Genomic DNA, 27,481 nt, shown 5'->3' on the forward strand with positions numbered 1-27,481 from the left:
TTACAGGTTACGCTCGAATATTAGGAGACTAATATCCAATAACAATAAGCTTTTGGTCACCTATTTCTGATTTTTAATATGACATGCAAACTTTAATCCTCATTATCTCGTAATTTCAATTTGACATGATATCTCACTGTTACTTTCAGCCATCGACATTTAAAACACATTAAAAATTTTGACAGGCGACATTTTGCACCTTTCCCCTTAAGATAGAGGGACTTTAAATCGCACTTCGTATATATGTACTTGCACATACAAGGTTATCATTTCACCTTCATAAAAAACACTGACTGATAAAATAAGAAAATAATTTGTCAATTTATTTCTTGCCATGATGCAAAATTTATACTGACTTATCTATTAAAAAATATTATTAATAGTGCTTAAGTCATTTACCTGTAGGACATATATTACACTTGGTAATTATTTTAAATGAGAGAAACTAATATCTATAATCTTTGATTATTTTTGCTGGAGGGTTTCTACTCTTTCTTCCGGTATAAATGACATAATTATGTTTATATAGTAAACATTTTATCTTGCTAAACTAAAAATAGATATACAACGAATATGTTTCCATAATTGTGTCTGTAAATAATATGAAACATACAAAAAACTTTTAATTTGTATAGTATTTGCAAATATTTCTTAGAATCTTACAATAACTTATTTAAAGCTTTCGTTGCACTGATCTAGCTAATCATCGTTGAATTTTAGATTAAAAAAGTAATTGTGCCCTTTACAGATCTAAAAGATAGGATTAACAAAAAGAAAAAAATAAATTTCATGATGAAAATATTTTATATTACTTTATAATCATTGTTTTAAAAAAAGTTTATAGGTTAATAGGTGAATAAAGAATTCACTCAGAAATAGCACATATTCACAACAGTTCAACAGTTTTTACTGCTAAGTACATATGAGCCCATCAGAATCAAAACTTGCTAAATCCAAAATTTTTCGGTTTTCATTTTTACACAGTTTCAAAGTTCAAGTATCTATTAGCCTACAGGAATAAGGTTTCGGCTCAAACCCTTCTAAATCCTCTTCAAAATACCACTGAAATGTTAACGTAGAATGAAACCCTGCTATGTCCATAGTTTTATGAACAATAAAATACTTGTTTTTCTTGTATACTTTGTATGTTTTCCTATCAAATTGGTTCAATATCTACTTTTACTACATTAATTGCGCCTAAAAGCAGTTGAAAATGAGCAATATTATGTAGGCTTAGAATCAAAATCTACTAAATCCAAACTTAAAGTACAAATTTCTGAAGATGTAAGAGGCATGCAGAAAAATGTCTATGCCAAATTAGTGTGCCATTTTATGACATTTATTGATGCCACTTTGATTAAGAAATGCCGGATACTTTTTGGGAAATTTGCATTTTTAATGTTTTTTTAGTCTCCTGAAAAATTTCAAAAAATGGATCTAGCAGTTTTGATTCTATAGGACTTTTCATCGATTGTCATTTGTTTCGAGCTTCTGTCATAGGTTGTATAATCTGTGTATTATATTAATATACACGGATTATACGACATACGACAGGAGCTCGAAACAAATGACTGTGAATGAAAAGCCCTATAAACCTTATATACTAGGTACATATGTATGCACCTAATTTTCGCAGTAGATTCAGCCAAATCTGCTGAAATCAGATGATTTATGCACATTTTTATCATTTGTCATGGTCGTGGAGTTTTAAATTTTAAACCCACCCAGACTCTTTTTAGCCCATCCCATGATTTTGACAAATCCTTCAGGACGTGATAATTATGGAAGTGATAGTGATGTTAAACAACAAATCAATGTTAATGTTTAAAAAGTACTATGACCTCGAGTACCTAGAAAATGTAAAGATCGATATAAAAAGAATTTTTTGGGTGTAAATCAATATTTTAAAACTATTTTTTTAGTTTTTCAAGATACGGGTATTACTATTACACTTAAAGATCAAAAATCGGAAAACAACTTGGAATTGATCATCGTTTTTATCAACACATGGGAAGTCATTGGACAGCTCTTTCTACTTATACACCGCCTTAGAGGTTTATAATATGCATAAATGAGGGTAATACTCCAGAGAAATAAGCTAGAAATAGACCATGTTCGGGGCACTCAAAGATCCAGGTAGCTGACGTCCTTTTTTAGTTATTGTAGACCTATAGGAAGAAAACCTACCTGTTTCCTGCCTAGAGTTCGCTACCGTTTTTTAATTATTAACAATTTAGTGCAAAAATCGCGAATTTTTTCGATTTTTTGCACCCATTCAAAAGCTAAATAGTTGACATTAAATTACAAAATTTAATTTTTTAGAACATTGAAAAACCTTCAAAATGCCGATTTTTGAAAGTTTAGTTAATTTTTTGCTACGCAAACTGCAAAATAAGTCAAAATCGTTATTTGTTAATTACCAGAGAACGGCAGTTCTCGCCAGTGGCGCACACCAACACCCCCCTCCCTACACGCGACACTATAATATATACACGAAATCTTCGATTTTCTAAATCTGACTGATTTGAAAGATGGGCCAAGTCCCATCTTAAAGTTCAGGAAAAGACTCACCCATTCATTTTGGTCCAAGGGTGTGGATTTTACGGCCCTTTCTATTTAGGGTCTGTTTTTCGTTCTCGTCCCCAAAACTCCCAAAAACTTCAAAAATTTAAGTCCGACCTTTGCGGCTTCTAATAGTACTAATCATTACCTTTCCAACGCATGTCTAATTTTGAAAATCGGTTATGGTTATACCATTCAAAAGTAACCGAGCACAGAAGTATGACTCAATTTTTATTTAAAAAAGGGAAAATGTTTGTGGATATGTATGTATGTGTGTTTAAAAGTTAAACCGATTTGAATTTTTTTCTTCTGTGTTTGAAGAGGGGGTCAGTTTGTGACTTTTGACCACCCATAAGCCAGCTGGAGGACTTGGTAGGTACAAAACGGCATATTTTTTGGGGGTACATATTATATCTTCGGATCAAGAAGAGACAGGAGAACCGCAAATAGTCAATAGTGTTGAGTTAAGCTTTCAAATGGTGTCTAAGCCGTCAGGATCAGACATACACACGGCTCAGTATAACCGAAAAACTGAAAAGCTACACTTTGAAAATTTTGGTTTTTCGACAATTACTTAAAATTTCAACCTACGAATTGCGCCAATAACTGAGCGTTTGTAGAAGGACTCTAGACGAATCTAACGGTGTATACGTCATATCCGGGAAAATTCGAATTTTTAAGTTATAGGCTTCATAAGTATGATCAAATCTATTTTCTACGGAAAAAACGGTTTCTCAAGCTCAATAATTCCTGTAATAGCTTCAGTTATCATACTTGACCTTAAATCCATCAGATACTACTGGTAAATACGTTTCAAACTCATGTTTACTGATCATTACTCAAGTTATTAAGCTACAAAAGTATAATCCAATTAACGATTATTCCCGAAATGGTTTATGTAGTTGTAGTGATTACGACGCTAAATTGGATCTGGCAACGGGCAATCCGACTTCACTTACCGGTCATCTCAATATTTTTTTTCAATCTATTTCGTATAGAAAAAAAATCTAGTGTACATTCGATGGACACTAGATCATTTGGGAGATAATGCAACAAACGTGACTATTTATAAAGCTTAACGAGTAATAGAGGAACATTGCATTCAACTTCATACATTTAATTTATAAATAACTTTGAAAAACTCCTGATACAAGAATAAAAAACCGCTAAACGCCTTAAAAATTAGTGGCGCATACAGTATTCCAGCTACAAAAGATCTGATATGAATATTACGTGGCGCGAAAATGTATTTTCATTTTGATGTAAAACAAAATTCTAGTTTTATTTTAAAAGATTTTTCCATAATAATTCAAACTGTATCAAAGTTACTCTTTTGTGGCGCGTTTACTTCAAGGAAAAATCTTTTAAAATAAAACTAGAATTTTGTTTTACACCAAAATGAAAATACATTTTCGCGCCACGTAATATTCATATCAGATTTTTTGTAGCTGGAATATTGTATGCGCCACTCATTTTTAAGGCGTTTAGCGGTTTTTTATTCTTGTAACTTTTACTAAAACTAGTAACAAAGTTAAGTATTGGGGTACTTAACAAACCTTCAAAATATGAGACCGATCCATTAATTAGTTTAAGAGTTATTCTGTTTGTTTATCACAGAGACCTTTATTTTGCAATATCATAAGACAGAAAATAATGAAGATAGGGCAATTCTGCGTATGCCAAATGAAAGTAAAGAACTGATGCTATCAAAATGTAGTAAAAAAAGATAAAAAATTATCTAATAGTCAAAAATCCTAAAGCCAACTTTTTGAAATTTTGTAGTCTATAAACATTTAGAATAACTTTAATTTGTCTAGACATTTATTAATTAATAAACAGTCTAATTTGTTTAAAAAAAATTTTTTTCCCAAAAAACATGATTTTAATCGTACTATCATTATTAATCATAGAAAACGTTAAGGTATACTTTCATAAATAAATTATCTTTAATAAATAATTATCTAATAAAAATATTTTATTTATTAAAGTGTACTTTAACTTTTTCTATGATCAATGATCATTAATGATATTATGTTAAAAAAAAATAGATTTTTGTAAAAATATATATTTTTAAGAATTGTTTAAACAAATTAGACTGTTTATTAATTAATAAATTTATAAACAAATTGCATATTTGTAATGTACGTAGAAAGTACATACAAATTAAAAAAAGGAAGATCAAAATTCATTGAGTTGATCCGGAGATACAGCAAATTATATTCGTTTGAAATTGCTTTTTCGGTATTTTAACTCGGTGGATTTGTAGGTTCCCCCTAGTAATCGTTTGAACTACATTTTTGAAAAATCGTAGAGGGTGCTGTGAAGGTACAATGTTTGTGCAAACTTTTTAAGAAAAAAATACAAATCCCATTCTTTAAAATGGCATTAATGAGATTCCTTAATTATTATAAACAAATTAGCTGTGAATTAAAAAAAAACACATGGCTAACTTTGTCCCAAATGAACCCAGGCTAAATTTTTTTATTTGATAATTCGTGTTAAAATACTAGCTTTTCCAATATATAAAAAGATTGTTTCTACGGACAACATTTTTAAAGTTATTCTAAATGTTTATAAACTACAAAATTTCAAAAAATTGACATTAGGATTTTTTACTATATTAATTAATTTTTTATCTTTTTTTAATACATTTTGATACTATCACTCTCCTACTTCCATTTGGCATACTCAGAATTGCCATATCTTCACTATTTTCTGTCTTGTTATTGCAAAATAAGGGTCTCTGGGATAAACAAATAGAATAACTCTTAAACTAATTAATGGATCGGTCTCAAATTTTGAGGGTTTGTTAAGTACCCCAATACCCAACTTTGGGTGAAACACTAAAGTTCTAAGGTAGTTTTAATAAAAGTTATTAACAAATAACGATTTTCACTTATTTTTCAGTTTGCGTAGAAACAAATTAACTTTTTAACATTAAAAAACCGGAATTTTGAAGGTTTTTCAATTTTCTTAAAAATTAAATTTTTTAATTTTATGTCAACTATTTAGCTTTTGAATGGGGTGCAAAAAATCGAAAATTTCGCTATTTTTGCACTAAATTGTTAATAGTTAAAAAACGGACGCGAACTCTAGGCAGGAAACAGGTAGGTTTTCTTCCTATAGGTCTACAATCTACAATAACTAAAAAAGTAGTCAGCTACCTGGATCTTTGAGTGTCCCAAGAAAATCCTTATTTCTCTGGACTATAATGGTATTTTGCCTACATCACCTCTCAAATGGTAAATTTTTATCTCCTCAGAAGCATATACCAAAACTGAAGGAATTCCCAAATGGACATTTGATTGACTTCACAGCATCATATTCACTTTAGAAGATTTGATTCACTTTAGTTTACAATGTTATTTATTCATAAACGATCATTCGGAAAAAAACTGTCATTTGAATTTTAAATTTCTGGAAATATATTCAAATTAATACTCGTATTTTTTAATCTGAATATATTTGTCAAGTAGACCAGTCACATTTCTCCGATGTTTTGTTAACATGTGACGTATGTTTATTTATAGGAAATTTTTAAGTAAACTTTCCAATGTTGTACTGCATATCGGAAGATATTAAATTGATATTTTAATGACTCATTTTGATAAAAAATGTATGTTACGTTGTATGAAAGTATGAAGAACGTAATAATATATTATAACGTATGCTCACAGTGCATAAAGTGAATTTTTATTGAAGTTATACTTCTTTAGGCACGAGGGTAAATTTTTATTTTTACTGGGCGCATGCGCACACTGACAGTATGGTATGAAACGTTATACAGGATCTGATTGGGTGTTAAAACCATCTGTCAATAATTGTTCAAATGGGGATTCTGGATAAACAAAATGTTGTGTATACCTATTAGTTTTTATTGTTGTGAGGACAGAGACAAAAAGCAAGTTTATAATTATTGTAGTGACTTTTTAAATAGTTTTTAAAAGCAACAGGTACGTACCTTATTTTAAATGTTTCAGTATTGTAATAAAAAATAAAAAATTAGGTAAATACCTATTTGGAAAATGTACCTACCTAGCTAGTAGGAGTAGGTAATGCTTTGATTTACATAATTTGATTACCAACAAAAATATCCATCTAATATATTGCTTTTTTAGTCTATATTTTGTCGTATTTTAATTCCACAAGAATCAAACTTATTTGATTAAACTAACAGAATAAGCAACAAACTGTCAAAAAAATTTTTAAAACGTTTAGTTGCTAGGTATATCTTCCCACGCTATTCACAATGCCTCGGTAGTTAAATTCTGCGTGGGGTGAGATCAAAATAATCTGAACCTGATAGACGCAGGTTCAATTCCCAGTGGAAATTTTTTTTTATTTTTTATACATTTTATGATTGTAAGTATATTTATTATATTTTTTTTCAGAAAATACGTATTTAGTTAAAATTTTCTCAACAATTGTTCAGAAATAATTTCTTTGGTTTCATTTTTCAATGTGTTTGCGTGTATTTTATTCTTTTATTTTCTTAATTTTTCGTATTGTTTTAATAAAAATTTTTGGAAAGTAGTAAGAATTAAAATTAGTTTAATTAATAATAAGTTTAATAATAGAAGTATAACTTCTTACGTGCGGACAAAGTACTCACACATTTTTTTTTAATAAATCAAGAATCAATACGGGAAAGTTGTATAATCTAATTGTTCAAAGCAAGATTCGTTCGGAAACATAAAATTATAGATAATGCGAAAACGGCGGGTTCGTTCGGCGGGTTCGAAATATTCCCATGAGATTTTTTTCATAATCACATTTGTGAGACTCCCCAGAATAATGTCCAAGAAGTCGCCCACGCGAAAAGTGGTCCCAATTTTTTTAAACAATTTTTTTTAAACAAATTGTAAAAATCAATATTTTTGGCCCGGATATTTTTTTAGGTTTTTTGGACGTTTATTAACAAAAAAGGTATCATGTAATTTTTCTCTAACGTTGATCGTTTTTGAGTTATAATCAATTTAAAATTGAAAAAACACGAGAAATGGCGATTTTCAAGGCCCAAAAGCACCAGTAAAAAATATTATCTTTGAGGTTACCAAGTACCTAAGTTAAAGTTCAAACCTTCTTTTATCCGTTCCCGATGAGCATTTTGGGCTTATTTTAGTTTAAATCTTAAATTATTCAAACAGATGAAATAGAGAATGTGGAAAAATCCCCTTACGAACAATTCACACATCCACCATTTCGGGCTGGGAAAATTTTTTTGAATAGAATCAAAGATCCAAATACCAGCTCTTAGAAATGTGTTTCGCCCTCTTCAACCCCTCTGGGCTCATCAGTAAAGATGAGAGGTTGAATATCTTTAGACACATTCCAATCAAAAAACAACATTCGAGACTTAGACATAGCAGGAGCGTAAATCTACGGCAAATCTGACAATGACAGTCTCAAGTTTTGATTCCCTAATTACTTTAAACATCTTAAATTATTGTTTTTAATTGTTAATGCAGCGCTTATGACAGGGCGGTCGCTCGAGCTGTCGCGCGTCTGGCTATATTATAATTATACCTTCAAAAAGTATAATAAGCATCACAAAAACATATTGATTTATATAAACTAAAACACATGGTTACCAAAAACGTATTTAAAAAGTATAAAAAAGCGCCGAGAACTCCCGAGCTACATAATAATATAATATAGTCCAGTCGCGCGACAGCCCGAGCGCCCGCCCTGTCATAAGCGCTGCATGAACAATTAAAACAATAGTTTAAAATAAAATAAGCCCAAAATACTCATCGGGAACGGATAAAAGAAGCAGAGTTAGGCACTTGAGTAACCTCAAAAATAATATTTTTACTGGTGCTTTCGGACCTTGAAAATCGCCATTTTTCATTTTTTTTTTTCAATTTTAAATTGCTTGTTCTGGGTGTCTCACGAATGTGAATACAAAAATATCTCATGGGAATATTTTTTCCAACGAACCTGCCATTATCGCCTTGTCTATTAGGTCAGCCTTTTAAATAATGTTATGCTAGGGTAGCCCAAGCGGGGATTTTTGCAGTTACTCGAGCTCGTCAGATTATTACATGGGGAGAAACCTTGTATCCTGTAAAAGTACCTATACCATATATTGGCTCTTAATACAGGGGAGTTCGTTAAGGGGGGTCCAAAAAAATCTATCCTTAGAAAAACTCGAAATCGTCAGATTAAGATAAGGTAAGTTACTAAGTACATGCAAAACAGTGTATAATATTTAAAAAATCTGACGATTTGAGCGGAGCGTAAGGAAATGTTTCACAAACTAGTCACAAAGTTTCACAAAAATAGCGAATATTTCGCGAAATGAACGTCAGATCCAAAAACTAAAGAATACGTAATATTTTTCAATAATTTATCGAATGATACCAAACACGACCCCCCACGGATTCGGGTGAGGGTAAATTTAAAATTTTAAATAAGAACTTCGCGATATTTCGGGAAATGAACATCAGATCGAAAAACTGAAAAATATACGTATTAAAATAGGTAATTTTTATTCGAGACATTTTTCTAATTATGGATAGATGGCGCTAAAATCGGAAAAAACGATTGTTGGAAATAGAAAATTAAATTAAAAAATGGAAAGTCCCCCACTTTATGGAAAACTTAACTGAACTTTTTTTGGTTTTAGGACCTGCTCTTCACAACCCAATAGGTCGCTATAACGCTCGAGTAACTGCAAATTTAGCATACTTTCCTCCCCTACTATCATAAATGAAAAATTCGAGATAAGAAAATGGGGTGAAAATTAAGTGATGCATAGCAAATGAAACTCTTGATTTAGTGGAGTAAATAACAATATTAAAAATTATGCGAAGGAATACTAAACTTTACACAGAAATATTGGTGAAGGTAAAAGGAGGACCTCATAGTTCAAGTGTACAACATAAATTAGCATTCTACCATAGCATCAGTAGCATTATATATAGATTGACAGAAATTCCCATGTCAAAAAATAACTTCGAGATGGAACTGAACATCATGAAGCAAATAGCTGGCTAGCAAAACACTGGCTACAAAGAACAAACAACTAACAAAATTTTAAACCAAAAACTCCATAAGAAAGTCCTGAAATTACAGATGATCCCAAACCCCTTTTTTCAGTGCGTCATAGTTTGTCGAACTCGATCTAACGCATTAAGCTCGAAGTGACAGAAGAAAAAACGTAGGTCCGTGATTATTATACATAAAACTTTGAAAATTGTGTATTCGTTGAAGGGTATTTCCATATATTAAAGCGACTTATACTTAGAGATGTATAATTTTGTAATTCTAGGTCAGAAATTTGTCAACGACGTAAATATGTGTACATATGTGTAAAGTAAATAAGTATGTAAACATATTTTATGTCATTGGTATATTCGGACATTGTATAGTGAAATTGTATTCGATATTTATATATTTTTTCCTCAATAGTTATTTATGATATGTGTTAAAAATACACGTTTACGGCACGCATGTGAAAGTTAAAGATGAGTGCCTTAAAAATGTACTTTTTAACACGCATGAGTGCCTTAAAAATGTACCAATTCACATGAGTGCCTTAAAAATGTACTTTTTAACACGCATATCATACAATATTTTATCTACTCTATGTCATATTATGTATAAGTTTTTAGTTTGTGAAAACTGTCATTATAGATAGCAGTGCGTGAAGGGTTTAAAGTGTGCGTGAAGTAACAATGTATTTTAAATGGGATTTACTTTTCCGCACACTTTCAATGGGTTTTTTGGCACACTTTCATATATAATCAAATATCTTTAACTTTCGCGTTGTCATGGTGATGGCAATATGAGCAATAACTTTGACAAACAAACAAAATTTTTGACAGTTTTGTGGTTTGAAAGTAGCTAGAATTTTTAAATGTCAAAGTTCTAAAAATTGTAGAATAGAAATGAATTCCAGTGACGAAGAGTTACTACAGTTTTTTTATTTGTTTATCGGAGAGTAGATAAAATATTGTATGAAACTGTGCATGAAGTACTTTTTGCGAACTTACGCGATGTATAGCACTCGCTCCGTTGTCGCTCGTGCTCTAAAAATCGTGTGCGTTCGCAAAAAGCATACTTCACGAACTGTTCCATAAATAACTATTTTCTACAAACGTAATTACAGGACAATATCTACAAAATCTTTTACTTGAACTTGACTGACATTCCATTTTTATATTTTTTTGACATTACATCAAAATTGCCTATACGGTCAATACGAACTGCAGTGTCATAAAAATTTTAAAGCACTAGTGCCTTAAAGTAGCATTTTTAACGCTCGTATGGAGTGCTAAAATAGTTATTTATGAAACAGTTCGTGAAGTATGCTTTTTGCGAACGCACGCGATTTTTAGAGCACGAGCGACAACGGAGCGAGTGCTATACATCACGTAAGTTTCTCAAAAAGTACTTCACGCACAGTTTCATACATTTTATCTACGATAAACAAATAAAAAAACTGTAACTGTTCGTCACTGGAATTCATTTATACCCTTCACGAACTGCTATCTATAATGACAGTTTTCACAAACTAAAAACTTATACATAATATGACATAAAGTAGATAAATTGCATTTTTAACACGGTTGTAGAAAAAATATTTTAAATATTAATATTCTGGCAAATATTTATATAAATATTGATATTTATATAAACAAATGTAAATATTCTGACAACTGTCAACTAAAATATCTTGCAGCGATTCTCGACATCTTTAAAATCATATATGACGTCAAAATTAATGATACACTGAAAAAATGGTTTGGGATCAACTGTAGTTTTCCCACCATCACAGAAAAAACCCAGTAACTTCCTGTCTATCACATACACAGGCAAGATATAAAAATAGCCAAATACATAAAAATGAAAGAAATAACACCAGCTTTCAGAACTAACAACTTAAGCAAACTCATTAAGAACAATAAGAGCCGAAAGAAAAAGCAATTACAAAGTGGTGTTTACAAACTGATACGTGATGACTGTCAAAAAACTTACATCTGTCAAACTGGTAGCACCTTTGACAAACGGAGAGCAGAACACAAAAGGGCTTTCAACAATAGGAAAACGGATTCTACATACGTATGCACAGTTATACATGTGGAAGTATTGACAACAAAAGTTTTTAGTGTTTTATTGTTAGAAAAAATGAATTTTGATCAAGTAACGGTCGAATCCATCAATTAATAATGTTCTATATTTATATATTATATAAATAATTAGAGAAGTGAGTGTGCATCTCTAGTATCTTAAAAATAAGATAACGTAGAGATATTATCTTTGAGATCACTTTTTTCTAATTTTATTATGTATGTATTTAAGTTTAAATAAAACCTATGCTATATTTTTTAGGAAAACATAATTATTATTTAAATACTTTATTAATAATGAAGCAAAAGAAGTTTATTAGTTGGTACTTCTAATTGTATAAAGATAAAATGGCTTCCAAATCAAAAGCCAACGCTTTAATAAGCAATAGTAATCAAGTTACTTATGTAAGTAGCTAAGCCGTACCTGAACTAAAATCCCAAATGAAGGAATATTAGCAATACATGTCGTGCCAAATAAAGCCGTTAGCGCTCAAATACTTCACTTAACAGAAACGGGAAAGTCACAGGTTCCACCGTAAAACCAATATAAAATGTGTTTACAGTGACGTATTCGCACTATCTTCTTATCTTGATTAGCAAATTTACTTAACACATTGTCTTAGTAAAATAAAACAAACGAAAAATACTCACCATAGGGACTTCTAGACATGTTAAATCAATAAATTAGGCATCTGTTTCACAATGTAACGGTACAGAGAACGTTCGATAATATTTGATCATAGGTAAAAACCATAATCTGTAATTACTTATCCGAATGATAAGGCAGATAATAGCGATTCTGATAAAATAGAAATACAAGTTTTTAAAATCAATCAATCATAGTCAGAACTAATATTGCTCCAGGAAAATAAGCAAAAATATACCATGTTCGGGACACTGAATTATCCAGGTAATCTGATACAGTCAAACCCGCTTATTAGAATACCTCTTAAAGGAATATCCCGGTTTAAGTAATAGAAATTTGAGGTCCGGAAACGTCTCTACTAGCGACCTATGATCGGTTATTAGAATATCCCGGTTATAGGAATAGTTTTGATTGGCACGAAGGCATTCCAATAAGCGGGTTGGACTGTAACTTTTTTGGTTATTAGAGGCCTATAGGAAGAAAACCTACTTGTTTCTTGCCTAAAGTTCGGGGCAGTTTTTTAATTAATAACAATTTAGTGCACAAAACGCGACTTTTTCGATCTTTTGCACCTCATTAACCTTCTGATGACCAACCTTTTTTGTTACACGGATGACCAATGGGGGTCAAAAATGACCCCCAGTCAAAAATGACAATTAACAAAAAAAAATTTGGTCATCCGAAGGTTAAAAAGCATGTTGTTCTGAAGCTATTTCCTTGTGGCATTTTTATGATTAATTATTTATATGGGAAATAAGCCACAATTAAAATGAAAAAAATAATTTTATTAACGTTTCGACGCCCAAATCGGGTGCCGTTGTCAAAATACAAAATATTGTATTTTGTAATATATATAAATATAATATAATAAAATATAATATTTTGTATTTTGACAAAGACACCCGATTTGGGCGTCGAAACGTTAATAAAATTATTTTTTTCATTTTAATTGTGGCTTATTTCCCATATAAATAGTTAAAAAGCATAGCAAGCAATATGTATAAACACCTCATAGAAGAGCAATTGTTGACAAACAACATATTAATATGGTGTATTCCACGAATATACGACTGTTTTGGATTATCGCGACAACGAATATTTTAGTGTGCAACATAAGAAGTACGAATGTATTTTGCTCTAATAATTACTCCAATAAATAACAATATAATTTGCAATTTACTTTCGTTCTTCATATTTTGCACAGTAAAATATTCGTTGTCGCGATAATCCAAGAGGGTCGCATATTCGTAGAATGGGGTATAAAATTGATTCAGGGCTAGGCCTCTGATCGTGGGTAAAAGCCCTTAAAATTTTTATAATATCACATCGATGTGTTTAAAGTCAATATGGCTACCACATTCTAACTTGAACAGCTGTTACTGAAATTTTTTTGAATTGATGAAGAAGGAAGCAACTAAACGGAAACAGAGTCCTATGCGACCTCTATATTATTAAATAATAATTAAAAATATTTGAATTTCCGTCTTAATCGTAATAAAAAAATTTGAAAATGACTAAGTCGTCATGTGTAGGTTAAATGCAATCAAGTGAGGTTAATATAAAAATTTTTGAAGCTAAATTTTAAATTAAAATTGTTAATGCTAAAGTGAAAAGTTAAAATGTATATAAAATATCAAAATTATCAAAGTATTTTTAAAGACGAAACTGTTAATGCTTAACTAAATATAGAAGGAAGATATGTAGATGAAAACAAACAAAGGAGAAGTCCCATTTGCCAAGTTCAGAGTTCGAAAGCTGTTTCTTAAAAAACAATAGTATTATTAAATTAAGCCAAATCTAAAATATTTACTTATTTGTAGTCAATGAAACAAAAATTCAAGAAATTTTTAAAACGTAATGTTCAAACAACTTTTGCAATTGTTAGGCATGCTGAATACTAAAAAAATATTAAAGAAACTTCTTAAAGATTTTATCAAATTTACAATTTAATTGAATCTGAGTGTTAACACAGTTTTGAGTGTTCCTTTTCAAGTCCCTGCTGATTTCTATGTCTTCTAATAAATTCATTTTAGTATAATAATTGTTGTTGGGCATACTATGTAGAATCCTACTATCTCTTTGGGGACTGAAGTTATGTTTAGAAACATGTGAATGATTAACAAAACTGGATTTATCAATCTTAGACAAATGCTCTTTAACACGTATTTCCAAAGGTCGCATAGTTCTACCCACATAGGTCACAGGGCAGTCTCCACAGGACAATTTATATATGACAATTTTAGCTTTGTTAATTCTATCTTTGATGTCAGAAAAAACAAATTTGATATTTTCTTTACATTTGAATCGTTAGGGGCAGAGACCTTTTCCTTTTATTCCTTAATTTGTTGAGTATGTTATCAACCAAAGTAGGGGAGTAACCTACTGTATGCAAGTTGTTTGATAATATCTAATTCTGACTTGAAATTTGTATTTTATAATGGCAAACTAAGTAAACGATGGATATAGCAATAAAAAGGAGCGTTCAGTTGAACAGGATTGTTATAAGATCTAGGGATAGTATGGTCAGTCTGCTTGGTTTTCTAAAGACTGAAAAACTTAATTTGTTATCCATTCTAGTTAATGTTAGGTCTAGAAAATTAATAGAATTGTTAGACTCTGTTTCTGAAGTGAATGTTAGGGCTGGATGTACATTGTTGAGCGAAACTAGAATATTTTCTGCATCTGAGGAATTTCCATCTATAATAGCCAACACATCATCCACATATATAATTCTGTGGTCTCAGGCTAAAAGTTCTTTTCTGTGGTCTCAGGCTAAAAGTTCTTAAGTCAAGTTTTAGTCATTTTGAGTTAAGTTGACATACGGATAGATGGCCATCTATTTTTGTGGGTAAAAAAATCCTAAGTCGTATACAACGATTAAAGCATACAGAATATATGGCGGAAATAATATTATAAGTCAAATCTTGCGATTTCTCGAATCTAATCTCAATACGATGATTTCTGACTTAAGAACTTTTACCCTGAGACCACAGAATTTATGAAAAAATATATTTTTTTCAAAAATCTATCTTTTTTTATCAAAGTATCATTAATAACCATATATAAAGTTAAAGTACACTTTAATAAATACATTATTTTTAATAAATAATGATAGTATGATTAAAAAAATATTCAATATCCCTATTTAAAGTTACATTCAAAAATATTCAAATTTTGAGGGTTTGTAGGTACCCCAATACCCAACTTTGGGTGAAGCATAAAAGTTCTACCATTTTCTACGTTAGTTTTAGTAAAATTTATTAAAAAAGACCGTATTTCAATTATTTTGCAATTTGCGAAGCAACAAATTGACCTTTTAACTTTCAAAAATCGGGATTTTGAAGCTTCAATGTTCTACACCAGGGGTCTCCAAACTTTCCAGCCTTAGGGCCATACTGATTACTCCTGTAAGTTCCGAGGGCCAAGATGGCAACACTGCATATTATTAATTTTCCTGTATTTAATTTTTTCCCGTAAAATAACGAATAATTTAATTTTTTGTAAGTGTGGTAAGCTGTCAACATTATTAAGTATGTCAAATATTCACCTATTTTTGATATATTTTAATTTAATACAAGGTAGACATAAACAAACAAAATATTTCCACCAGTGGAAATCTCCAATCTCTCCCGAGATTGTCCACTAATAACATAATTATTCTTTCTACTATTTTTCAACGCCATCGTTAGAAATTGTCACAAACACACTTAACTATCCGAAATAATAAGAAGTCTGAAAAATAATAGCCGCAAATCACTTAAGTGTTACGCCCCTGATAACTGGGAGGAGACTAAAGACCCCACCTAAGCCAGTAAGCAATTTTGGGTTTGTGCGCTCCGCCAAGTTAGCTGGCGATGACAATAGTGGCGTAACTACAAGTCAGTTCCTATGAAACTGTTGTGAAATAAAATAGGGCGTACCTCCTTAAAACAAGTTTGTGCGTGTAACAGTATTTTGATTTGATTTGAATTGTTGCTTTTGTGTGTGATTTAGTAGAATGGAAAAGAAGCGAAAAATTGATAGTGAATGCAGAAAATTCAAAGATCAGTGGAACATTCAGTATTTCGTAATTGAGTCCAGTAATAAGGCGCTATGTTTGATTTGCAATGAAAGCATAGCCGTTCTCAAAGAATATAACATGAAACGTCATTATGAAACAAAACATTCTCAAAATTACTCAAAATATACAGGAATTGTGCGGACAGAAAAATTCGAAGCTTTGAAGTGCGGATTGAAATCGCAGCAATCTTTATTTACAAAAGTCAAAACTGAACAAGAGGCGGCAACTCGTGCCAGCTTTCGTGTGGCTCTTGAAATTGCAAAACGTGGAAAACCATTCACCGATGGAGAAATGATCAAGGAATGCATAATTGCAGTAGTCGAAGAAATGTGCCCTGAAAAGGTAAATTTATTAAAAACTGTCAGTATGTCAGCAAACACTGTGGCTCGAAGGGTACAAAACATCGCTGAAAATATATCCTCTCAACTGTTCGACAAAAATGGACATGTTGAGTGGTTTTCTTTGGCCTTGGATGAGTCAACGGATGTGTCAGATACTGCTCAGGTGTTGATTTATATTAGAGGAGTAGATAAAAGCTATGAAGTGCACGAAGAACTTCTTGATATGTATAGTATTCATGGCACAACTACTGGTATCGATATTTTTAAAGGAGTTGAAATGGCCATTAATAAAAAGAACCTTCGATGGAAAAACTTGAAATGTATTACAACTGATGGAGGCAAAAACATGAGTGGGAAAGATAAAGGAGTGGTCGCTCTTGTGTCAAAGGCTGTAGAAAATGACGGCGGCTCAAAACCATTAGTCTTACATTGTATCATTCATCAACAGTCTTTGTGCGGAAAATGTTTGGATATGTCTGACGTTCTGAAACCAGTCATATCAACTGTTAATTTCATCAGATCTTTTGGGCTGAATCACCGACAATTCCGACAATTTATTGCAGAGATTGGAGAAACAGACTTACCTTATCATACTGCCGTACGCTGGCTTAGTTGTGGGAAAGTCCTTCAGCGCTTTTTTGAACTTCGAGCAGTGATCGAAATTTTTTTGAATGAAAAGCACCGCCCTCTTACTGAATTACAAAACAACGCATGGCTATGGAAGTTAGCATTCTATGTTGATTTGACAAAACATGTGAACGAACTGAATTTGAGATTGCAAGGAGAAAACCAGCATCTTCCTGATTTATACACTAATATCAAGTCATTCCGGATGAAATTGATACTGTTTCAATCACAACTACGAAGTAAATGTTTTTCACATTTTAAAACATGTGAAATATTCAGCCACACTACTGAGACTGAGTTTCCTATCGATTTTGCAATCGAAACTTTGAGTGCTTTGAAGATAAATTTTAATACTCGTTTCTCGGACTTTGATGCCATTGCGAATCAAATTAAGATTTTTCAGAATCCTTTTGATGCTGACATTGAAACCCTAGCCCCGGAACTTCAAATGGAAATGATTGATCTTCAGTGCAGTGATATAATTAAGAACAAATATGAAAACTCATCTTTGTTGGAATTTTATAAGAGTCTTCCACTGACACAATTTGATAATTTGCATAAATTTGCTCGTGGGCTGTTTTCCGTTTTTGGTACTACTTATTTGTGTGAGAAAACCTTCTCCAAAATGAAGTACAAAAAAATGTATACAGATCTAAATTAACTGACGAGCATCTTAAATCTCTTTTAATAATTGGTACAAGTAAAATTAGTCCACAACTACTAACTATTGTCGGTGGAAAATCTCAATTACATACATCTCATTAGCATTTCATATGTCATGTTTGTTATAAGGTATGTGTTGTTCATTACTTACAATGTATAAAATGTTAGTTGGATTCATTTCAATAATTTGTTAGTTATTATATGCTGAAGTTAAATTTACTGCATAAATTATACATGTCTTTACTCATTACCATTCTGTGTTTCTTTATCCAACTTATCACAAACATTTTATTTGCTATAAAAAATATTAAGGAGTTTTCAAGTATGTCTCCGCGGGCCGGACAAAATCTGTCTGCGGGCCGGATGTGGCCCTCGGGCCGTAGTTTGGAGACCCCTGTTCTACACAATCAAATTTTGTAATTTTATGTAGCTTTTTAATGGAGTGCAAAAAATCGAAAAAATCGCAATTTTTGCACTAAATTGTTAAGAGCCAACAGTAGCGCGTCATCAATATAACTTCGGGAGATATTATCATACCTTTTTTCGTAAGGTATGTGAAACTTTAGCAACAGTGGTAATCTTTGATATTATCTAAGATCAATATTTTGACAATTATACTCATAGGTGCGCTAAATGGAAGTAATAAACAAAACATAAGAGTATTAGTAAATAAATATTTATAAAAATAAACCAAAATGGGTGAAAGTTTCATGTTAATATAGGTATTTGCACGAAATAATAATAATAAATAATCATTTTGTTGTGGAGCCGTCTTATTTTATTTAGTTCATAGTGCGCCAAAAGCACTCTAACTAGTTTCAACCCTTTTTTTAAATATAACTTAAAATGAACTTTTCCAATTTTTTTAAACTATTGATAATATTTTTAGAATAAAAAATCCTCCTAAACCTTTATATACTCGCATTAGAATTCGAAATATTTTTACGTAAAATATACTTACCTACCTACATATAACAAAACTCACAATTAACAATAATCTATTTTTTCAAATAGGCTAACAACTTAGTTCTATTACACAAAAATATAATAAATTAACTATAAATAAACACTACTTTCCTATGAAACGACAATAACGAATTCTTAAACTAATATACTACTGCACAACAGATATCGATAAAGAGAACAGAACACATAATAGAAAATCTGACGTAGGTTTGTCAAAATGACAGTGACAATTTCTCTATGTTGCCTAATTAGTTATTAGTAATATGTTCGATTTGTTAGAAATAAAAAATTTTAGTAGGTCCAAAATGACACAAAATCTAGGCATGGGATAAGAAAGTTTGAAAAAGTGTATTTTTTTGTTCTTCTTAATGGCGGTACAGGCTCGTTTTTTTTAATATTGTATTTAGTTACAGAGTAATTTCCACATACTAATATATTTCTCAAATTGGGCTCAGTACCGCCATTATTTAGTATATTACCAATATGTGTGCCAACTATCTCGACAAAATAGTCAAAATTACAGCTACTGTTGCCTCTTAATAGTTAAAAACGGCACCGAACTCTAGGCAGGAAACAAGTAGGATTTCTTCCTACAGGTTTACAATAATTAAAAAAGTTGTCAGATAGCTGGATAATTCAATGTCATGAGAATGAGAAAAACCTTATTTCCTTACCTCCCTGGACTATATCTGATAAAAATATGGACGGGAGTGTTCAAGCAAAAAGGAAACACTTGTTTAAAGCCTCACCTATTACAATGTAAATTTGTTATATTTCAGAATGGTAAACATTGGTGGGTTGGTTAAAAAACAATATTACATATAGCAAATTTGCAACAAAAAGGTTGACCGCTAACAATTATAAAGCAATTTATTTCCTACATAGTTATTATGAAATGGTTGTTTTGTGAATATGGTTACCTGGAAATCCAGGTAATATCTACGACAAGAAATACCAAAAAAGTTAATAGTCATCAACGATTTTAATACATTTTTCGCGCTTGTTTCTTCTTTAAGTGCCGTCTCCCAATCGAAGGTTGGATCTTGTATGTTATCACTACCTTTACTCTATCTGCTTGTTTAATGCAGCAACATAAAAAAATGTAGGGAGAACTACTTTTAAAATATAACATTTTATCAAACAGGTCTAAGTACCACAAATAAGCGAGTGGAGAACCCCCCAATAATTTGCTTAATAATTTTTTTTTGATTTGGGTAAGGGAAACATTAAATAAACAGGAAAAAAACAAAAATTTTGAAAGATGAAGTAGTTTTCAATCCTAATAGCAAAATTAATAATATTGAAAATATTAAAAACATTACTAAAAGATTTTTAAATTGAAAACTTATTGGTACACTTTCCTGGTGACACCTCCAAGGCTTCTACAATTTGCAAGCACATGGATGCTGCAGTGAAGACAAAGGGAAGGAATTCTACGCTATGCAATTCACATCCCTCGTCTGCAGCTTGGTAAAGTTCCAACGGAAAATGCACCTGGTTACTCTACGGAGTAATACGACTATAAAATAAAAATGTATACCATTTTTATTCAGTTGCAATGCGAGGGCAATACGTTTTCAATTTAAAAATCTTTTAGTAATGTTTTTAATATTTTCAATATTATTAATTTTGCTATTAGGATTGAAAACTACTTCATACTTGTATTGTTATTTTTATCTGTCATTTGCCATTTATGCAATTCCTGACATGTTGTTTGGCTGATACATCGTTTTGATTACTCCAACGATCTTAGGAGGTAATTTACTTAGCTTAAGATTGTCCAAAGGGCTGTATGTTTTATGCTGTCAAAGGCTTTAGCAAAGTCTATAAACGCCATTATCAAAGCTGTGTTCTTCTCTATAGTTTCGTCTATAATGATTCTTGCCGTCGAAATTTGGCCTATACAGGATCTTCCCCTTCTGAAATCCGCTTGTTCTTTTGTGAGAGTTGTGTCTATTATATTCTTTGATTTGATTCTAGATTCTTTGATGAACAATAAATGCTAATATTTTTTATGGAACAGAACAACGTTATTCCTCTCCAGTTTTCGCATAGCTGTACGTCCCCCTTTTTTTGGGAGCTTAACTATAATTACATTATTCCATTCTGTAGGTAGGATGTCTTCAGCCCATATATCTGCTAATAGCGGTGCTATTAGCTCCACCGTTCAATCAGTGTCCGCTTTCCACAGTTTTGCTGGCATATCGTCCATTTCTGCTGCCTCGTTGTTCCTCAGGTGCCAGATTGCTTCAGTTATTTCTTTCTTCATTAGGGTTTCCTCGTTTATCCTTAGGTATCTTTCATTTGGTTCTACGTCGTTACCCTCTGGAACGGCGGCTCATTTTCTTCTTCTGTCATGAGTTCACGCCATCCTAGTTCATGCCTATCAGTGGCGACGCGTGACTTTTTCTGAAGTGTTACCAAAACCAGATGCAAAAAATCTTATTTAAAAAAATGAAGATATGGCTAAATGTATATATACACTCTTTTATTCTCTTTTTGTTATTTCGGGAGTTCAGACGTAGAAATCTGAATGATGATTGATTATTTGGATAATTTAGATAATGATGAGATAAACACAATGGTGTTTAACAATTTTGAGGATAGCATGCAGAACAGGGCCCGGATTCCGTGCACTGTAGATATCTACACCTCGCTTTCTATCGATGTCAATTTTCGTAAAAATATTTGAATTTTTAGCTTTAATTGAATTATTTTCTAGTTTTGCTAGGTTATACTCTAATTGATGCTGAAGTGACACTTAGTAAAACAAGAAAATATTTGAATTAAAACTAAAAATTCAAATATATTGACATTCATAGAAAGCGATCGGCGCGATGTCAATATATTTTAATTTTTAGTTTTAATTCAAATATTTTCTTGTTTTATTAAGTGTCACTTCAACATAAATTAGATTATAACCTAGTAAAACTAGAAAATAATTCAATTAAAGCTAAAAATTCAAATATTTTTACGAAAATTGACATCGATAGAAAGCGACGTGTAGATATCTACAGTGCACGGAATCCAGGCCCAGGACTGACGGCGATAGATACTCTTTGGGCATCGTTCACTTTAATATAAGAAGTATACAAAAAATTTTTCAGGACCTTCTAGTGTACATTGAAATGTCCAAAACATGTTCGATGTTATAATTTTGTCAGAAACTAGAGAAATAACTGATCTTAGTAACTATATAATACCAGGTTTTACTATTCGTTATAATGAATCATTAGCTAATAAATGTGATGGTGTTGTTGTTTATATTAGGAATAATTTAGGTGCCTCGGTAAATATATTACCCATCAATGAAAGTAAATTTTTAAGGGTTACCTTCTCTAGTAAAAAATTATCTAATACAATTTGCAAAATAGGTATAACGGCTTTTTATAGGCTTCCATCAACAGATATTAAACAATTTTTAGGGGATTTGGGTGAATATTTTGGAACAATACAAAAACAAAATATTGAAATATTTGCAGGTGATATTAATATTGATTTAAAAAAAAGAGATGAAGTTTATACAAACAGTTATTTGAATATATTAAATTCTAATGGTTTTGTTTCCTATATAAACAAGCCAACGAGAGTAACAATAAATACAAAATCAATCATTGATCATATATTTATAAAAACACAAGCTAATCTAAAACAGCAAATTAGTATTGATCCGTTCGTTTTTCACACTGACATGACTGATCACTTCACTCCAGCCGTTTTGGTAAATAATCAAACTAAAAAAAACCCTACACCATAATCTCCAGTCATAATTAAAAACTTTAATATCGGAAAATTACAACAGCTTCTAAAAAATGAACATTGGAATGATATTTATATAAACAAAATAGATTCTCAGGTTGCATATGATACATTTATAAATAACTTAAATAATTACATACAAACCTCTACGGAGGTAAAAAGTATGAATAAAAAAATATCAAAAATAAAACCCTGGATAACGGTGGGGCTGGTATCGTCAATCAAACGACGAGATTTTCTTAAAAAGAAATTATTAAAACAATTTTCACCAGCACTTAATGCTGAATATAAAAATTATAGAAACAAACTTAATAGTCTACTAAAAAAAACCAAGAATGACTTTTATCAAAATAAAATTCATGAAGCTGGTGGAAACACAAAAAAAATGTGGAATATTATAAATGATATCTCTGGTCGGAATAAAAAATCTAAAAACATTGAACACATAACAATTGTTAATGACAATATAACTGTAAGTAATAACAAAGAAAAAGCAGATATGTTTAATAATTTCTTTTCTAATATTGGTGCTGATATGGCAAATAGAATACCGGTGACAAGTATACCTGATAATTTTATTGCTAATGATAAGGTTGAATCTAGCTTATTCTTAAAACCATATTCTTAACTAAAAATGAAGTAACAATACTAATATCAAAGTTAAAAAATAACTGTGCTCCTGGACCAGATAAATTGTATGCTAAAACAATAAAAAATATCCATGATCTAATCTCACAGCCTTTAACTCATATTATAAATTTGTGTTTTCAAAGTGGTAAAATACCACTACAATGGAAAGAATCTACAGTCACCCCCATTTTTAAATCCGAAAATTCGAGTAAACTGAACAACTATAGGCCCATTTCTTTAATAAATAATTTTGCTAAAATATTTGAAATGGCCCTAAAAGAAAGGTTGCTTGAATTTTTTCATATAAATAAGGTTATTTCAGATAAGCAATTTGGTTTTGTAAAAAAATCAAGTACAGAAAGGGCTGTAGTTGACCTACTGGAGAAAGTGATAGGAGCTGTGGATGAATCATTGAAATGCGTAGTGGTTTTCCTTGATTTAGCTAAGGCGTTTAACACGGTCTCTCATAAAATTCTCTTAGATAAACTAAGTAATTATGGGGTTAGGGGAATTACACTAAATCTAATAGCAAATTATTTGTCGGAAAGAGCTCAACGAGTAAAAATTGGCCCAGAATTGAGTTCTGAAACTACAATAAAATTCGGAGTACCACAAGGAACAGTATTAGGACCACTTTTATTTAATATTTATCTGAACAATATCACAAGAATTAATAGTTTCAACGGCCACATTGTTTGTTATGCCGATGACACAGCAATATTATTTATGGGGAAAACATGGGAGGAGGTTAAAACCAGCTCTGAAATGAACCTAAAACAGCTAAACTTATGGCTAAAATTTAACAAACTGACATTAAATATTAATAAAACAAAATATATCGCCTTTAGCCCAACAATTGTTGACCAACCTACAAATTTTCATATAAAATTGCATAACGCAAAATGTCAAGGACAAAATTGTGACTGTTCTTCAATAGAAAAAGTTTTCTCTATAAAGTATTTAGGTGTCTTCATAGATCAACATTTACGTTGGTCAGACCATATCACTCATGTCAGTAAACGAATAAGGGCTCTAATGCATAAATTTTATATCTTAAGAGATATTCTACCCAGGAAAAAATTAATCATGGTTTATAACTCGCTTGCAGAATCAGTCTTAAGATATTGTATTGTAGCATGGGGTGGCGCGTTTAACAAAACTCTTAACATTTTAGAAACAGTTCAAAATACTCTATTAAAAATAATTTTTAAAAAAAGAAAACTGCACCCAACAAAAAAATTATATGATGAATCCGAGATATTTAGTGTTAAATCCCTCTACATATACAACTGTGTTTTAAATATTTATATAAACTCAAAAAAATTTAAATTTCAAAGCAACCGATTAACTCGATCAGTAACAAATATGGATATTAGTATTCAGCAGTTCAAAAAATCAGTAACACAAAGATCCCTAATGTTCTTTGGACCTAAATTTTATAACATAATTCCTATACATATCAAACAAGAACCTAAATTATTCAAATTTAAAAAATACATAAAAACCTATCTAAAAACCCACTTACAATTATTTTTGGACGCAATGTCTTAATGTATGAACGACAGCATAATCAGAGTAGAATTTGGGTGTATATTGGTATTATAATTAACAAAGTATTCAGCAGCTAGAGAGGTTTACCGTCTGTTGCATTATCTCTTCGATAGTTAGGTATGTTACTTCTTAGTTCCAACCTTAATACTACTTTTATGTACAATTAATACAGTTTCGATTGACATATAGCCTAATAAAATAAAAAAAAGTCAAACTGTAAATTCGTACAGGTTAAAACAAATTTTATATCAAAGATTAGGTGGGTACAAAAGGTATTTTCAAGAAAGTATCCAAATCATACAAGGGGATCATTGTTTAATAAATTAAAAAGGGGTAATTTTTGCAAAAAATATACTTTTTTAACTGCTGAGGTAATCCTCTTATTAATGAAGGTCTATGGGATTTTTTTCTGCAAAGTTGACGGGTAAATCTTTCACATAAGACTTACTAAATTAAATTTGACCCCCTATTTATTTAAATAGTTGTATATAAAACTTTAAAAACAAATTTGCAAAAAATTATTTTTAGCGTCTTAAATAAGCACTATAAAATATCTTATTTTACAGACTAAGTTGCACTATGCTATCAGTATTAAGCAAAAAAAAAAATTAGTCCAAAACTATTTAATATTTTTTGAGATATTGAATTTGTTTATTAAATGTTACTATATATTTTAAATTGCAAAAACGCGGTTGTTGCCAAAGAAATATTCACCTGTTTAAGATGTCATTATTTTTATTTTTATGTATGTTTTCGATAAATGTATTGATTAATTCAAATTTCAATTAAACTCCCCCCTAAAATGACATTTGAAAATTATTCAAATTTGTTTATAATTTGTTTTTTTAATAACGTCGCGGGGATTAAGTATTTTGAAATGTCGTTTCGATAATTGGGTTCCTGGGAATTTTTTACTAATTAACAAAATTTTTTCGTCGTTTTTTCTTCTTCTTTTTTTTCTTGGAGTTACATTACTACGGGCCCTATTAGGGTTAAATTTTATTAAGAATATCGAATCTCTGAGTTGTAGATTCTAGACCTAAAAATATTAAGATTTAACTAAAATCTTATAAATAAAATGTGGCTACTTACTGAGTTACAGGGTGTTTTATTTAAAAATTATTGTTACCAAGTACTTTAAAACTATTTGACGTATCTTTATCATACTTGGCAGAAAGTGTGGCTATTATACACCCTACTAAATTGTGATTAATAAACGTTTCTAGCTAGTGCCAGAGGCGTACGACAGGGGATAGTGGATGATTGACCCTTCCCAAATTCTACGCCACTGACTGAATTACTATTTTAGCGAAATTTCTCGATTCTCCAATACTTTGTATGTAAATAACTTTATTGGTATTGATAAAGCCATCAGTTTGAGAGATATTGGAAGTTCAAAATGAATGAATGAATGAATCAAAATAACTATGCCGTTTCATTTTTAACGTCCAATATCTCGAAAACTAATGACTTAATAGTTACCAGTAGAGAGTATATTATTTACATAGAAAGTATTGGAGAATCGAAATATTTCGCTAAAATAGTAATTTCCTCAGTGGCGTAGAATTTGGGAAGGGTCAACCATTAACTATCCCCTGTCGTACGCCTCTGGTAGTAGCTAGAAACTTTTATTTATCACAATTTAGTAGACTGTATAGTACATACACTTTCTGCCAAGTATGATAAGGATACGTCAAATAGTTTGAAAGTAATTGGTAAAAATAATTTTTAAATTTTTAAATAAAACACCCTGTAACTCAGTAAGTAGCCACATTTTATTTAAGTGATTTTAGACCAATCTTAATATTTTTATGTCTAGAATCTACGACTTAGAGATTCGACATTCTTAATGAAACTTAACCCTAAAAGGGCCCGTAATAATATAACTCCAAGAAAAAAAAAGAAGAGGAAAAAAAGACAAAAAAATTTGTTAATTAGTGAAAAATTCCCAGGGACCCAATTATCGAAACGGCATTTCAAAATATTTAATCCCCGCGACGTTATTAAAAAAACAAATTATAAACAAATTTGAATAATTTTCAAATGCCATTTTAGGGGGAAGTTTAATTGAAATTTGAATACATCAATCAATGTCAGTTTATCAATACATTTGTCAAAAATATACATAAAAATAAAAATAATAAGATTTAATAAAGGTAAATATTTCTTTGGCAACAACCGCGTTTTTGCAATAGAAAATAGAGTAACATTTAAAAAACAAATTCAATATCTCAAAAAATATTAAATATTTTTGGACCATTTTTTTTTTGCTTAATACTGATAACATAGCGCAACTTAGTGTGTAAAATAAGATATTTTATAGTGCTTATTTAAAACGCTAAAAATAATTTTTTGCAAATTTGTTTTTAAAGTTTTGTATACAATTATTTAAATAAATAGGGGGTGAAATTTAATTTAGTAAGTCTTATGTGAAAGATTTACCCTTCAACTTTACAGAAAAAAATCCCATAGACCTTCATTGGTAATTGAATTACCTAGCAGTTAAAAACGTAATTTTTTAGCAAAAATGACCCCTTTTTAATTATTTAAACAATGATCCCCTTGTATGATTTGGATACTTTCTTGAAAATATCTTTTGTAC

General features: G+C 30.7%; 2 protein-coding genes across 5 annotated transcripts in view; one reads left to right on the forward strand and one right to left on the reverse strand.

Annotated features, from left to right (window-relative positions):
- Positions 1-27,481, reverse strand: part of LOC114336756 (spectrin beta chain, non-erythrocytic 1) — a 415,003-nt gene that overhangs the window by 273,619 nt on the left and 113,903 nt on the right. For 2 of the 4 annotated variants that reach the window (XM_028287131.2, XM_028287128.2), the window contains exon 1: positions 12,288-12,414. The exons of 1 other annotated variant lie outside the window; for it this stretch is intronic. In XM_028287131.2, the coding sequence (XP_028142932.1) occupies positions 12,288-12,306 (19 nt within the window). In that variant the 5' untranslated portion in view covers positions 12,307-12,414. Of the gene's footprint in view, positions 1-12,060; positions 12,178-12,287; positions 12,415-27,481 lie in introns of those variants that run through there. One more of the 4 variants, XM_028287130.2, reaches the window with a different exon arrangement.
- LOC126886205 (general transcription factor II-I repeat domain-containing protein 2-like) lies at positions 16,280-17,971 on the forward strand. Its single transcript, XM_050653066.1, has one exon. The coding sequence runs from the start codon at positions 16,280-16,282 to the stop codon at positions 17,969-17,971; it is 1,692 nt and encodes a 563-aa protein (XP_050509023.1).

This window comes from Diabrotica virgifera, chromosome 6 (assembly GCF_917563875.1).
Source record: "Diabrotica virgifera virgifera chromosome 6, PGI_DIABVI_V3a".
Taxonomy (NCBI): domain Eukaryota; kingdom Metazoa; phylum Arthropoda; class Insecta; order Coleoptera; family Chrysomelidae; genus Diabrotica; species Diabrotica virgifera.

Bases quoted from the DNA above. Each gene is read 5' to 3' on its own strand.
- LOC126886205 (XM_050653066.1), top strand. From the start codon at position 16,280: ATGGAAAAGAAGCGAAAAATTGATAGTGAATGCAGAAAATTCAAAGAT.